Genomic DNA, 11,942 nt, shown 5'->3' on the forward strand with positions numbered 1-11,942 from the left:
GAAAAACCAGCTGCGCATTCTTTCACTGAAATCCTCATGCAGTTACTCCCTCTGCGTGGTTTTATCAGATGAGATTATTGAACATTAGCAGTTGTCAGCTAGTTTCGTGCAGCTAGGCATTTGCCTTGTGCTCCTAACAATCAACCTTTTGTTATTAACATGCCTCTAACAGAAAGGAAGAAGTATTTAAATGTACCTCATACTCAATAGGTATTTTCAAAAATATGATTTTGATTCTGTATCTGAGATGCTCAGAAGTCTATGGAGCTTAAAAAAAATGTCATAGCCTAGCTTCTAGTTCTTCTGTAGGATATAATAACCATCTCCCTGCTATAGAACTAGGGGGAAAAAAACCTGAAAATTTAATATAGATGTACTATAGACAAAATCTTCTCTGTTCAATTCTGTGAGCTTTGAAGGTAATTGTTGCAGAGAACTTTATTTTTAGGTTTTAGTTTATTACAGAGACTTTTTAGCTTAGAAGTTTTAGTTTAGTTATCATCTTCCACCTGTAGCGCCTGGGATAGGACTAAGGACTTGCTAGCATCAGTTGTCTTTACCCAGGCTGCGTTAGTACATTTGCAAACATGTTGTGAATGAGGTCTGCAGCAGGAAAATAAGGAGTCTGCCAAATGAGAAATAAATGTGGTTTTGAAAGAAATATGTTTATGTTTTTAGACACAGCCTGGCAAAAAGAAATGCTGCTTTCAGTGGTGACGTGTGATTGCTAGACTGTCAGTTCAGCTGTGCTACAGCTCTTAGAGGCATTGATAGTTAGAAAAAATTTCATGATGCTTGTCAGTGAATAGCAAGGCAACCAAGACCTCTAAACACATGGGTTTTCTATAAAGTCTTGCTGAAATACATAGCATTAGCACTTCTGGAAGTGTTCTTGTCTCCTTAATTCAACTCAAAATAGATTTTTAACCGCTATCATTTGCAGCAATGGCATTTGAACTGCTCCAATAGATAGGGTAGAGGTGCTGCTAAGTGCTACCTAAGCATGAGCAAGAATGACCTCACGCTTCTTGGTGGAGGATGCAACAGTGATCCGTCAACTTGTGTACCGGCCAACACACAAATACCAATTCCTGAGTGGTGGGAGAGAGTACCTTTGTCAATGGAAAAGGAACAAAAATGTCCTGTACTGCTCTCAATTTTCCTTAAAAGAAAGTCTACCAAAAAAGCGTGGGCTCTTAGAGGGAAATTTAACCCCTCTCTAAAATTCCTGGCTGGTGCTGTTATTGGGATGACAAGAGGAACCAGCTTGTCTGTGTCTCCACCCTACTGATGCAGGAGAGAGTAAAGGCAAATGGGTCATGCAAGGGTGGATCAGGGGTTTTTAATACTGCTGTTTCATATGTGGAAGTGAAATATGTTGTTGCATCTGGAAATGCTGGCCTGCCCAACTACATAATCACCACGCTGCTGCAAGCAAAATCTACTCTAAAGGCAGGTCTACGCTATAGGCTTCTGCCTGCATAAATATGAGGATGAGAGTGGCGGAGAGATGTGATACCTGACCCACATAGGTGTGCTAAAGAAGCTTTACTAGCATAACTTGTTTCGCTGCGGGGCAGGGAGGGGTGATAACTTTCCTGTGATGAACAGCTACAGACATAATTTTGCTGCTGTAAGAGCATCCACATGCTTTGCTGGTTTAATATCACAGGACTCCCATATGCCAAGGTACAGTGTCCCTGATGTAGGCAGAGATTAGACCACCGTGCGCTTTCTAAAGGGACACAGTAAAGGAAACTCATGCCAGGCACAGGGCAAAGGAGGAGAAACATGAACACCTTTTAAATAAGTAGAGCTTGAAATGCTGTTACATTGCAATGCACTGCCAAGACTGAAAAAAGGAACTTTAAAATTAAGTATGCAGGCTGGGTGTAAGTGCATGCTTTTCAACATGATGCCTTGCATTTAACGTAGTGCCAAGACTGGAAGTGTGAATTCCCTGAACATTTTTCCCTTTTCTTCCTGTTCCTGCTATGTATCTGTGGGAGTGGCTCGCAATGGGGAAGACAAAATTTATGGTGCAGTCCTGAGATGCCACATCTCCTTCAGAGTCGTCTCCCCTTGGCTGCGCCCCACAGTGCCCCAAACTATCAAGGAGTGAACCTTTCAAATAAATGACAGGCAGCTCCCAAGAGAAAGGCTGCCCAGCCTGCAGGGCTCTATGCAGTGTCTCCCGAGAGATGAAAGGCAGGCTGCCAGGATATATTCATTCCTCTCTTTAAAAGATGGTATCACAAGGGGATGAGCAGGGCTGCAGCCTGTCTGCTCAGTCCTCTGTGCAGAACTTCAAACAGATGCTCTGGAGGCGGCAGGGCACGGGGCTGACTCACCCGGCCGGCTGGGTGGACACAGCCTGTCCAAGCACGTCTCAGCTTTCCAGCTCCTGAGTGGGTTGCCCTCAGACAGCTCTCTCGTACTCAGCTCCCTCCGAGGGCTCTCACATGGCATGTTATTTTAGTAACGCTTTCGGCTTTGTCTTTTTTAGGCTCTCCCCTGCAAAGTGACGGTGGGGAATTGGAGGCGACCTGCACTGCACGCAGGAGTGGTTGCTTTGCATTGCTACGCACCTGGCTGTACTGTGAGGGAGGTGCTAAGGCGCTTCAGGGTTTTAATTTGGGTGATTAAATTCTCCAGTATTAATGCTACGGGTGTTCCTCTATATAAAATAATATCATCCATATAAACTGGATCAGCAAACATAAGGAGGCATGAAAAGTTAACGCTGTCGTTACACAAGTGCTGCGAAGTTATAACCACTTGATATCCTTCCTATGGGCTTGGTCTTTCAACAGAGCCCTGTTAAAGAATAAGCAAAGCGCAGAAACCCAGGCCCATGATTTTGGCAGGAGGAGGTGGCTTCCCCTGTGAGTCAGGACAGTACAAAGGAGGAGAGATGCTGAGCGTGGAAGCAATGAACCTGCAGATTTTAGACAAGATTATTTTCCTAGCTTTGCCAAATTCATTTGAAACATGCACCTACTCCCCAGAACCACATGTACACACCAAATACACCTATTTGCAGAGGAGGAAGAGCATCTTCCCCTCTGACATTTACTTCTTTAAGAAACTGGGGAGAAACATGTAGACCCCCTAGAGTCAGTGGGAAGCTTCCACTAACTTAAACAGGATCAGAGTTTTGCTCTACAGTAAGTACAACACACTGAAAATCAACCTGAAGTTATTCTTTGTTTTATAAACTAAGCGAATGAATGCAAGGAATCTAGCTCCAAGCCCTTCGAGTTTTCTGCCTCTTGCATTTTGGGGGGTTGTTCACGTATTTGAAAGGCTACTTTGTGCCTCGAGACTTCAAATCTTTTTCCAATCACGTAAGTCAGCAGGAGCTTCTTGTCCTTTACGTGTCCCACACCATCTAGGTGTGTTCATAATAAAAAATACACCTTTCCCAGGAAAAAAAAAAAACCACACAATTACTCCAGTGCTAACCTGTTCGTGTCCTCAGCCTCTGGGGTATTTTACCATCTGGATGGGTTCTTGATGTCTGTTACTCCCTGCCTGCCCCACTGCTGAAACGGGCACAGAGCAGCAGCGGCCGAGGTGAGGGAAAGGACAGAGGACAGCGCAGGCGTGTGACAAACTATCTGCTACATTAGCTCTGCAATACACTTAAGTAGACGTTTGGGGAAAACAACAAAAAATTGTGTTTAATAACTGGGAAGCGACGCTGAGGAATGTACACCAAGGGCTGAAAAGTAAAGGAAACTATGTGGCAAGGGCAATTACCAGTCAGTTCACAGAAAAAATAGTTAACCTGCATTTACAATGAACATGGGCGCTACCTGATCCTTATTGTTGTCCCATGGTAGTGGGATTTCGGTTAGGAAGAGTGTATCTGACAAAGTATTACAGTTTGCAGCAACAACTTTCACTTACAGATAATCTACTGCTATTCATAAACATATCTACCTATTAGTTGCTAGAAAAAAAAATTAAAAAGTCACGGTATCTTCTCATTCTCAGGGGTCCTCTATACGTCACAGCCTGGAAATTAAGAGGCTGATTGCCAGAAAAATGCTGTGTACGTAAACACCAAAAGCACCCAGCCTGACTGCAGCCTTTCCAGATCTCACCGACGCACCCAGCAGGTGCTGAAGCTGCTGTAATTGACTTCTCAGGTCTCACTGATGGCGCTGCCATTTACCTACCAACCACTCAATGAACTTGCAGTGGTCTTGAATCATTTGCAACAACAGCTGATCAAACAAGCTTTTCACAAGCCCCGCGTTCCCCAGTGGCGACTGCAACCCCTGCCTGTAGACAGTGAAGAGAAACCCGCAGTCAGTGCCCTGGCAAACCAGCCAAGAGAAGTAACATCGCAAACCGGAGCTTCACATCTCCGCTGAATATTAAATACTAAACAAGTTTATTTTTGTCTGCCCTCTCATCACAAAATATTTTTTTATACATTTTTGTACATACATGACTTGCAAGCTTAAAGAATCCTAAAAGTTCTTTGCGGCCCGGAGAGGCAGCAGGGCAGCGCCTGCCTCGCTCCCCAGCACGCCCAGGCTCCCGCTCCCTCACCAGCAACCAAACAAACACACGGCGGATGATTCCTTCAGCTGCACGCCGCTCTGCGGTTTTTTCCCTTAAAGGACAAGGCAGTCCAAAATGTGCATGTCATCAGGCTCCTCCATTAGAGCTAATTAATTCGCAGCTCCTCCAACTCTAAACACGGCATTTTTTTTTTTTGCTTTCTGAAACAAATGAAGAGCTCCGGGGACGGTTTGTAGTAAAGCCAGACAAGTTTAACTACCACAAATTTTGCTTATTCTATCAAGTTCAACGTCCCAGCTCTTTACTCAGCACTCCCGGCTCTCAGGGTCCCCTTGGCAGCTGTACTTTTGATCATCTTAGGAGGGGAAAAAAACCCCCCACATTCAGTAAAATAGCAAAAGCTCAGCTTGCATACAAGCAACCCAAGAATAACTCAGCAATTTATACAGCTGGCCACAAACCAGTCTCTATCTTATCAAGCCCAGCCGCCTGCCAAGCAGGACTATTTTTGTTGTACTTATTTCCACACTGTTTTATTTCAGCAACATGAACACAAGCCACTCCGCATTTCCACTGCCGGAGCAGCCAGGCTGTGCGCCACAGCCCAATCCACAAGTTACGGACGAAGAGCAAGTCCTGCCCGAAAACACCACTTCCCCCCCCACTCGGGGGAACTTTTCCCCGGCTGCGACGGTGGTCACGCTCGCACCGGCCCCAGGGTTTGGGGTCTGCGACACCAGCGGAAGGGGGGAAGCCGGCTGCTCCCCGGGCCGGGCTCCATGTGGGTGAGCCCCTGCCCCGCGCCCCGATACCGTATCAGGGCCGCAGCAGCCGCCTTACCCGTTTTCGGCTCAAACCGCCCCGGCTCAGCGGGCTGCCAGCACCCGCCCGGCGGTGGGGCAGAGCTCCGGCGCCGCAGACACTGCCAGGAAGGTCTTCCTCACCCCCCCACCCCACTACTGCCCCTTCACAGAGAGGAAGAAGATAGGTTTATGCTTTAAATATGTTTTATTTATTACCAAAATTTCCAGAAGCCGAATTTGGCATTTTTTTTTTTTAATCTGTCAAGATTTTCATGCATAACTTGAAAATTGTCAACTGCAACAGTCGAGTGGTTACTTTAGAAGAGACACTTGAACAGAGACAAACATCCAGAGTACAAACAGCTGTATCTGAATTAACAAAACTTGTCTATTACTAACCTTATAAAGCAGGACGTGCCTTCCCTTTTATCAAAACCAAGCTGACAGATCTGCCTTTATACACACCCAACAGAATAAACTCTGTTATCGGCAAGGACGTTTTCCTTAAACGTTAGAAAAAAAAAATACAAAGCAAAGAATGGAGTGACTGTCCATAAACCAGTCTATACTTCAGTCCTCTTTAATCTACTTCTTCAATGGTCGGGCCACCGGAGCCACCCGCCCCGGCTCCTCCAGCTCCCTGGTACAATTTTGTGACGATTGGGTTGCAGAGTTTCTCCAGCTCTTTCTGCTTGTGCTCGTACTCTTCCTTCTCGGCCATCTGGTTGCGATCGAGCCAAGAGACCACCTCCCTGCACTTGTCGAGCACTCTCTGCTTGTCCTGGTCACTGATCTTTCCCTTCAGTTTATCATCCTCCACCGTCTGCTTCATGTTGTAAGTGTAGGACTCGAGGGAGTTCTTGGCTGCCACCCGATCTCGGTTAGCTTCATCCTCCGCTTTGTACTTCTCCGCTTCTTGCACCATACGGTCAATGTCATCCTTGCTAAGGCGACCCTTATCATTGGTGATGGTGATCTTGTTCTCCTTACCCGTGCTCTTGTCCACGGCGCTGACGTTCAGGATACCATTGGCATCGATGTCAAAAGTGACCTCGATCTGGGGGACTCCGCGGGGTGCCGGGGGGATGCCCGTTAGGTCAAATTTGCCCAGCAAGTTGTTGTCCTTCGTCATAGCCCTCTCGCCCTCGTACACCTGGACCAGGACGCTGCTCTGGTTGTCTGAGTAGGTGGTGAAGGTCTGAGTTTGTTTGGTGGGAATGGTGGTGTTGCGCTTGATGAGAGCGGTCATCACTCCACCAGCTGTCTCTATGCCCAGGGACAGAGGGGTGACATCCAACAGCAGCAGATCCTGCACGTTCTCAGACTTGTCTCCCATGAGTATAGCTGCTTGCACAGCAGCGCCGTAAGCAACAGCCTCATCAGGGTTGATGCTCTTGTTGAGCTCTTTGCCATTGAAGAAGTCCTGTAGCAGCTTTTGGATCTTGGGGATACGGGTAGAGCCACCCACCAGCACGATCTCCTGGATCTGGCCCTTGTCTAGCTTAGCATCGCGCAGAGCCTTCTCCACTGGCTCCAGGGTGCCGCGGAAGAGATCGGCATTCAGCTCCTCAAAGCGGGCACGAGTAATGGAGGTGTAGAAGTCAATGCCCTCGTAGAGGGAGTCGATCTCAATGCTAGCTTGCGTGGAAGAGCTGAGGGTGCGCTTCGCCCTCTCACAAGCCGTACGCAGTCGCCTCACTGCTCGCTTGTTGCCAGCAATGTCACGCTTGTGCTTACGCTTGAATTCTTCCACAAAATGGTTCACCATGCGGTTGTCAAAGTCCTCGCCACCCAGATGGGTGTCACCAGCTGTGGACTTCACCTCAAAGATGCCATCCTCAATGGTAAGGATGGACACATCGAAAGTGCCCCCTCCCAAGTCAAAGATGAGCACGTTCTTCTCGCCAGCCCGCGTACCTTTCTTGTCCAAGCCATAGGCTATAGCAGCTGCCGTGGGCTCGTTGATAATACGCATCACGTTAAGGCCAGTGATGGTGCCGGCGTCTTTGGTGGCCTGGCGCTGGGAGTCGTTGAAGTAAGCAGGCACTGTGATGACAGCATTCTGCACCTTGCACCCCAGATAGGCCTCAGCGATCTCCTTCATCTTGGTAAGGACCATGGAGCTGATCTCCTCCGGGAAGAAGGTCTTCATCTCACCCTTGTACTCCACCTGCACCTTGGGCTTGCCACTCTCGTTCACCACACGGAAGGGCCAGTGCTTCATGTCAGATTGCACCGTGGGGTCATCGTACTTGCGGCCGATGAGACGCTTGGCATCGAAGATGGTGTTGGTAGGGTTCATAGCCACCTGGTTCTTGGCAGCATCACCGATGAGGCGCTCTGTGTCGGTGAAGGCCACATAGCTGGGCGTGGTGCGGTTGCCCTGGTCGTTGGCGATGATCTCCACTTTGCCATGCTGAAAGACGCCCACGCAGGAGTACGTGGTGCCCAAGTCGATGCCGATTGCCGGCCCTTTGCCAGACATGATGACAGGTCTCCTCTGATCAGCCCCTCACTCGCTCGCGCTCGCCTCTCCCGCCGCCCGCTCTCGCTGCCGTCCGCGGCGCGATGTGCCCCGACGGTGCCCCTGCCGCCCGCTTTATAGCCGGCTCCGCCGCCTTCTGGAACCTGCCAGAACCCTGCTGGCCAATCTAGACGCCCGCCCGCCGCCACTGGCCAATCGCCTCCGCCCGTCGCCGAAGAGCACCCGCCCTCTGCCTCCCGGCCAATCGGAACCGTGGCGCCCGCCCCTCAGCCCAGCCCTCCCCGCCGCACGGCGGACGGACCGTACCTCTTCCTGCTTTTTCTCGATCCCTCTCGGCTCGCGGCGTGCGCCACCCCCCTCGGCCAATCACCGCCCGCGCTTCCCGCTCGCCCCGCCCCCCGCCCCGAAACGCGACTAGAAAGTTCCAGTGGCCGTTAGAGGCGATGGTTGGGGATTGACGTCAGCGCTACCCAATGGGAATGGGGCAGGCGGGTGAGGGGCGGGGCGCGGGGCGGGCCGGGTGGTCGCTATGCGCCCCGCCTCGGCTCCCCTACCCCCCCCCCCCCGCCCCGGCACGGAGCCGGCGAGCGGCGGCCTTCAGGGGCGCGGGGGGTGAGGCGGGAGCGGGGCCGCGCTCGCAGTGTTTGTAATTCCTGAGCGCTCGGTCCAGCGCTGCGTGTCATCTCCCAGCCAGCCGCCGGCTGGTGGGGAATTTACCCTTATTTGGTCGCAAGGCGGCAGAAATTCAACCCTCCTCCACACACGCACCCCCCCCCCCCCCTCCTTCCAGCCTCCCCCCGTCCCGCCAGGGCGAAGCGGCCGCCCAGCCGCCCCCTCCCGCCGCGGCCACCGGCGGCGGGGGCTGAGGTGCCGCCCGCCTGAGGAAAGTTCTCGGCGGCGCGAGTGGCTTCGCGCCCTCCCTCTATGGCAGCGGGGAAGCCCCGCGGCGAGCAAAGGCTCAGGCGGTTTTTAGCCTTATTTTGGCCGAACTTGGCAGGCGGACAGCCCTCCCTGCGCACAGCCCCTCTCGGCGGCACCGAGGGCGGTCTCCCCCCTGGCCCGGCCGCCCTGAGCCGCGGGAGCCCGTGGCCGCTGCTGCCGGGGCGGTGGGTGGCCTGCCCCGGCTTCAGGAGGCGGGGGACGGCTTCTGGCTTTCCCCTCGGGAAGGGGCAGTTAGGGGTTGCGGAGCCCTGTTGCCGCCTGATTCTGCGTGGTGGCCATTCTTGAAACGCCTCCAAATTTTTGCCTGTTGTGCTCATGTAAAATGTCGTCACGCCTACATTTAGCAAAAGCTATGAAGCTATTAACTCGGAACTAGGAAAGTGCTTTGATGCAAATATATTAAACATGAAAATCTGCTGTGGTTCCTCCAAATTATTGCTCCTTACTTTGAGACAAACACTTCAAAATATTCCAGCTCTAGTAAGGAGAGCAGAATACCACACTGAGATCCTTTTTCCTCGGAGGCTTAGTCAGTAGCTCCTTTTCGGTAGCTGCTTTAAAAGTGTGGCTAAAAGTCTGCTACCTTTACATGTTACGTGAGAGAAGGAATAAATGTGCTGTATGCTTAAATCATCTTTCACTACCTTGGTCCCCAGCCTTCAGCATTATGCTGTAGCAGCCCTCATAGAAAATAAGTTACAGCTTTTCCCAGCATGATTTGTGTTCATGCAGTTACTACAGGTACTCTAACTCCGGTTCAAAAACATCCTTGTTTCAGTTAGTGTATTATTCAAAGCCTTTTTACAAGACATGAGGATTCCACCTCTTCCGTGTAGTATGTGTGTATGTAGTTTTGAGGTGGAAGAGCTTCAATTTCTGATGGTAAATATTGTACATGCTTAAATAACTATTATATTCTTCCACAGATCCTGGTCTTCTTTCACATGGGTTCTGACCTTGGAGGAATCAGAAAGAAGTCAATATGGAAAATGGAAACCGTCAGCTCTCCCTACCTCCAACAGGAGCTGCTCTCTCCCTGCCTCCAACAGGAGCTGCTCAGTATATACTGTATGCATGTTTCTTTGATGGGAAGGGTGTCAGGTTCTCTTGTAGTTAGACCAGTGACTGATTCATCTCTGAACTATCTCTTCCTGTAATTCACTGCTGCTTCATTCAGTTGATGGTATCATATGGAGCACGGAGAAACGCCACAGCAATACAAAGAGAGTTGGTTTATAAATTCCGTTTCAGCTGAAAAGTTGATGTTATTTATTATTTGTGTCCTTGTGAGGATTGTCCCTTAGGAGCACTAGTACGGCACGAGAACCCTGTTTCGATAGCTGCAGTACAAACTCAGACCCTGTTATTTCAGAATAAAAAGAGGATTCCCTCAAAAATGTATGTACAGAAACAAGAGATGGAGAGAACAAATGGACTAAGAAAGAACACAACAATATTGATTAGTGCAATAAGCAGTCTTTGCAGCAAAATTAATTTGATATCTCATTTAAGTGTAGCTGTAATCAAACAGGGTTTATCAGATTTAGAAGTGACGTTTCATTAATTTAGCCCAAAGCTTTTAGCTATATGTTTTATCAGCCCAGGCACAAAATATGTACAACAGCTCCAGACAAAACTTATTTGGGGTTTCGTTGGCCCAATAACTAGTATGGCCCGGATATGGTTGTGCTGATACCCAGATGTGCTGATAACCTGCTAAAGAGGTGTTGGCATTGACTGGATTATTGCTCACCCTGATAGTACTCCCTCGGTCCTATTTATTTCATCATTTGAATTGTTGTTTTGCTGTAATAACTTTGGGGAAAAAACCTTGGAGGAATGCATGAGCATGCCATTTTAATGCCAGTGGGGTAAATGACACACTCGTGGCCAGTCTCAGGAAAAATCGAAAGGTCTGTAGACTCAGGCTACCAAATATTTCATTTAGCCTGTTGCAGAAGTATTTCTTTTCCAGTTGAGCACGCAGGTGCTGTTTTCTTCTTGTACAACAATATGTCTAGGTCTGAGCTGCTTTTTAAGCTTTTGTTCATCATCAGAAGTTCACGTGATGTTCTTGCTATCATCACCTCTCATCTCTTACCGATGTCCTTAGAGAAAGTCCAGTCTAACTAGAGTGAGCAACCTCTAAAACCTCATTAGGCTTACTCTCTCTTCTCAGCAGAGCTATTACAAGCCTGCTTTTTGTCAGCAGTTCTCTAAGACTTGCAGCACAATTTGTGAACCAACTCATCTATGCAGTCATCCTCTCATATGGCAAGAGCCACATGATTTTCTTTTATGTTGCTTCCTATGCAGTCATGTTATAGGTAAGCCAAACAGACTGGTTCAGAAATTAAAGAGTGAGCTTTATGGTGAGGACTTCAGCCCAAGTTTGATTTTTCCTTTAACAAAACATTCGCTGTTATTCCCCCATCCCGAATCTGTAAGCCATATTTTCATAGTAACTTCCAGAACAGCAAGTCGGCACCTCTGGAAGTAGCAGGCCTCTTTCTGATCCATTTATTCGTGTTTCAGATCGATAACGCACCCATGTCTCCTGTTTGGCAGCGTTATGTAATACGCTGTCGGCTGTTCTCCATTACACCGCCCAGCCAGAAGTGAAGATGACATTTAGATTTCTTCGGTGAAGCAAGAGCTCAGTATCTGGAGCAGAACTGAGAATTCAACCCTTATCTTTATCTTGATAAAAGGAAGACTTTTCCCCATATATTTCATAAGGCAATGCAGAATAAAAATAGGAGTGAACACAAGTTACAGTTCAGTCAGACATCAGCCATTTGGATCATTAAAATGATAAAGTTGAAATGCAGCGGTCTGTTCAGGTTTGACGGTCAGAAGAGCTTAGACCTTGAATTCTGGTATCCATCTCCCTCATACCCATTTCCCTAGTGTCCATTTCCCTAGTAAAACTATCCAGAAAATTGCATAAATCAGATTGTATTGGTGAGGATAAATGAATTATTTTATAATACCGCAAGCCGTTCAGAAAAGTCTAAGCAACAGCTGTTCTAAGAACAAATGATACTTTGTCATAATACATTTTCATCGCTGGAATTCTTCATCTTGTTTATATTTGTGAATATATGTCTAGTAACCGGAATTCAGACAAGAACTAGCAGTGTATGAAATGACAACAGATTCTTCTGAGAAGGTGC

General features: G+C 48.5%; 1 protein-coding gene across 1 annotated transcript; it reads right to left on the reverse strand.

The window, feature by feature from the left end:
* Positions 1–5,525: 5,525 nt before the first annotated feature.
* Positions 5,526–7,973, reverse strand: HSPA2 (heat shock protein family A (Hsp70) member 2). The gene has a single exon (XM_009462210.2). It carries the CDS (start codon positions 7,822–7,824, stop codon positions 5,920–5,922), a length of 1,905 nt encoding a protein of 634 aa, XP_009460485.1. The 5' UTR covers positions 7,825–7,973; the 3' UTR covers positions 5,526–5,919.
* Positions 7,974–11,942: the final 3,969 nt, after the last annotated feature.

This window comes from Nipponia nippon, unplaced genomic scaffold (genome assembly GCF_047370975.1).
Source record: "Nipponia nippon isolate SJK-2023a ecotype South Korea unplaced genomic scaffold, ASM4737097v1 scaffold_11, whole genome shotgun sequence".
NCBI lineage: Eukaryota > Metazoa > Chordata > Aves > Pelecaniformes > Threskiornithidae > Nipponia > Nipponia nippon.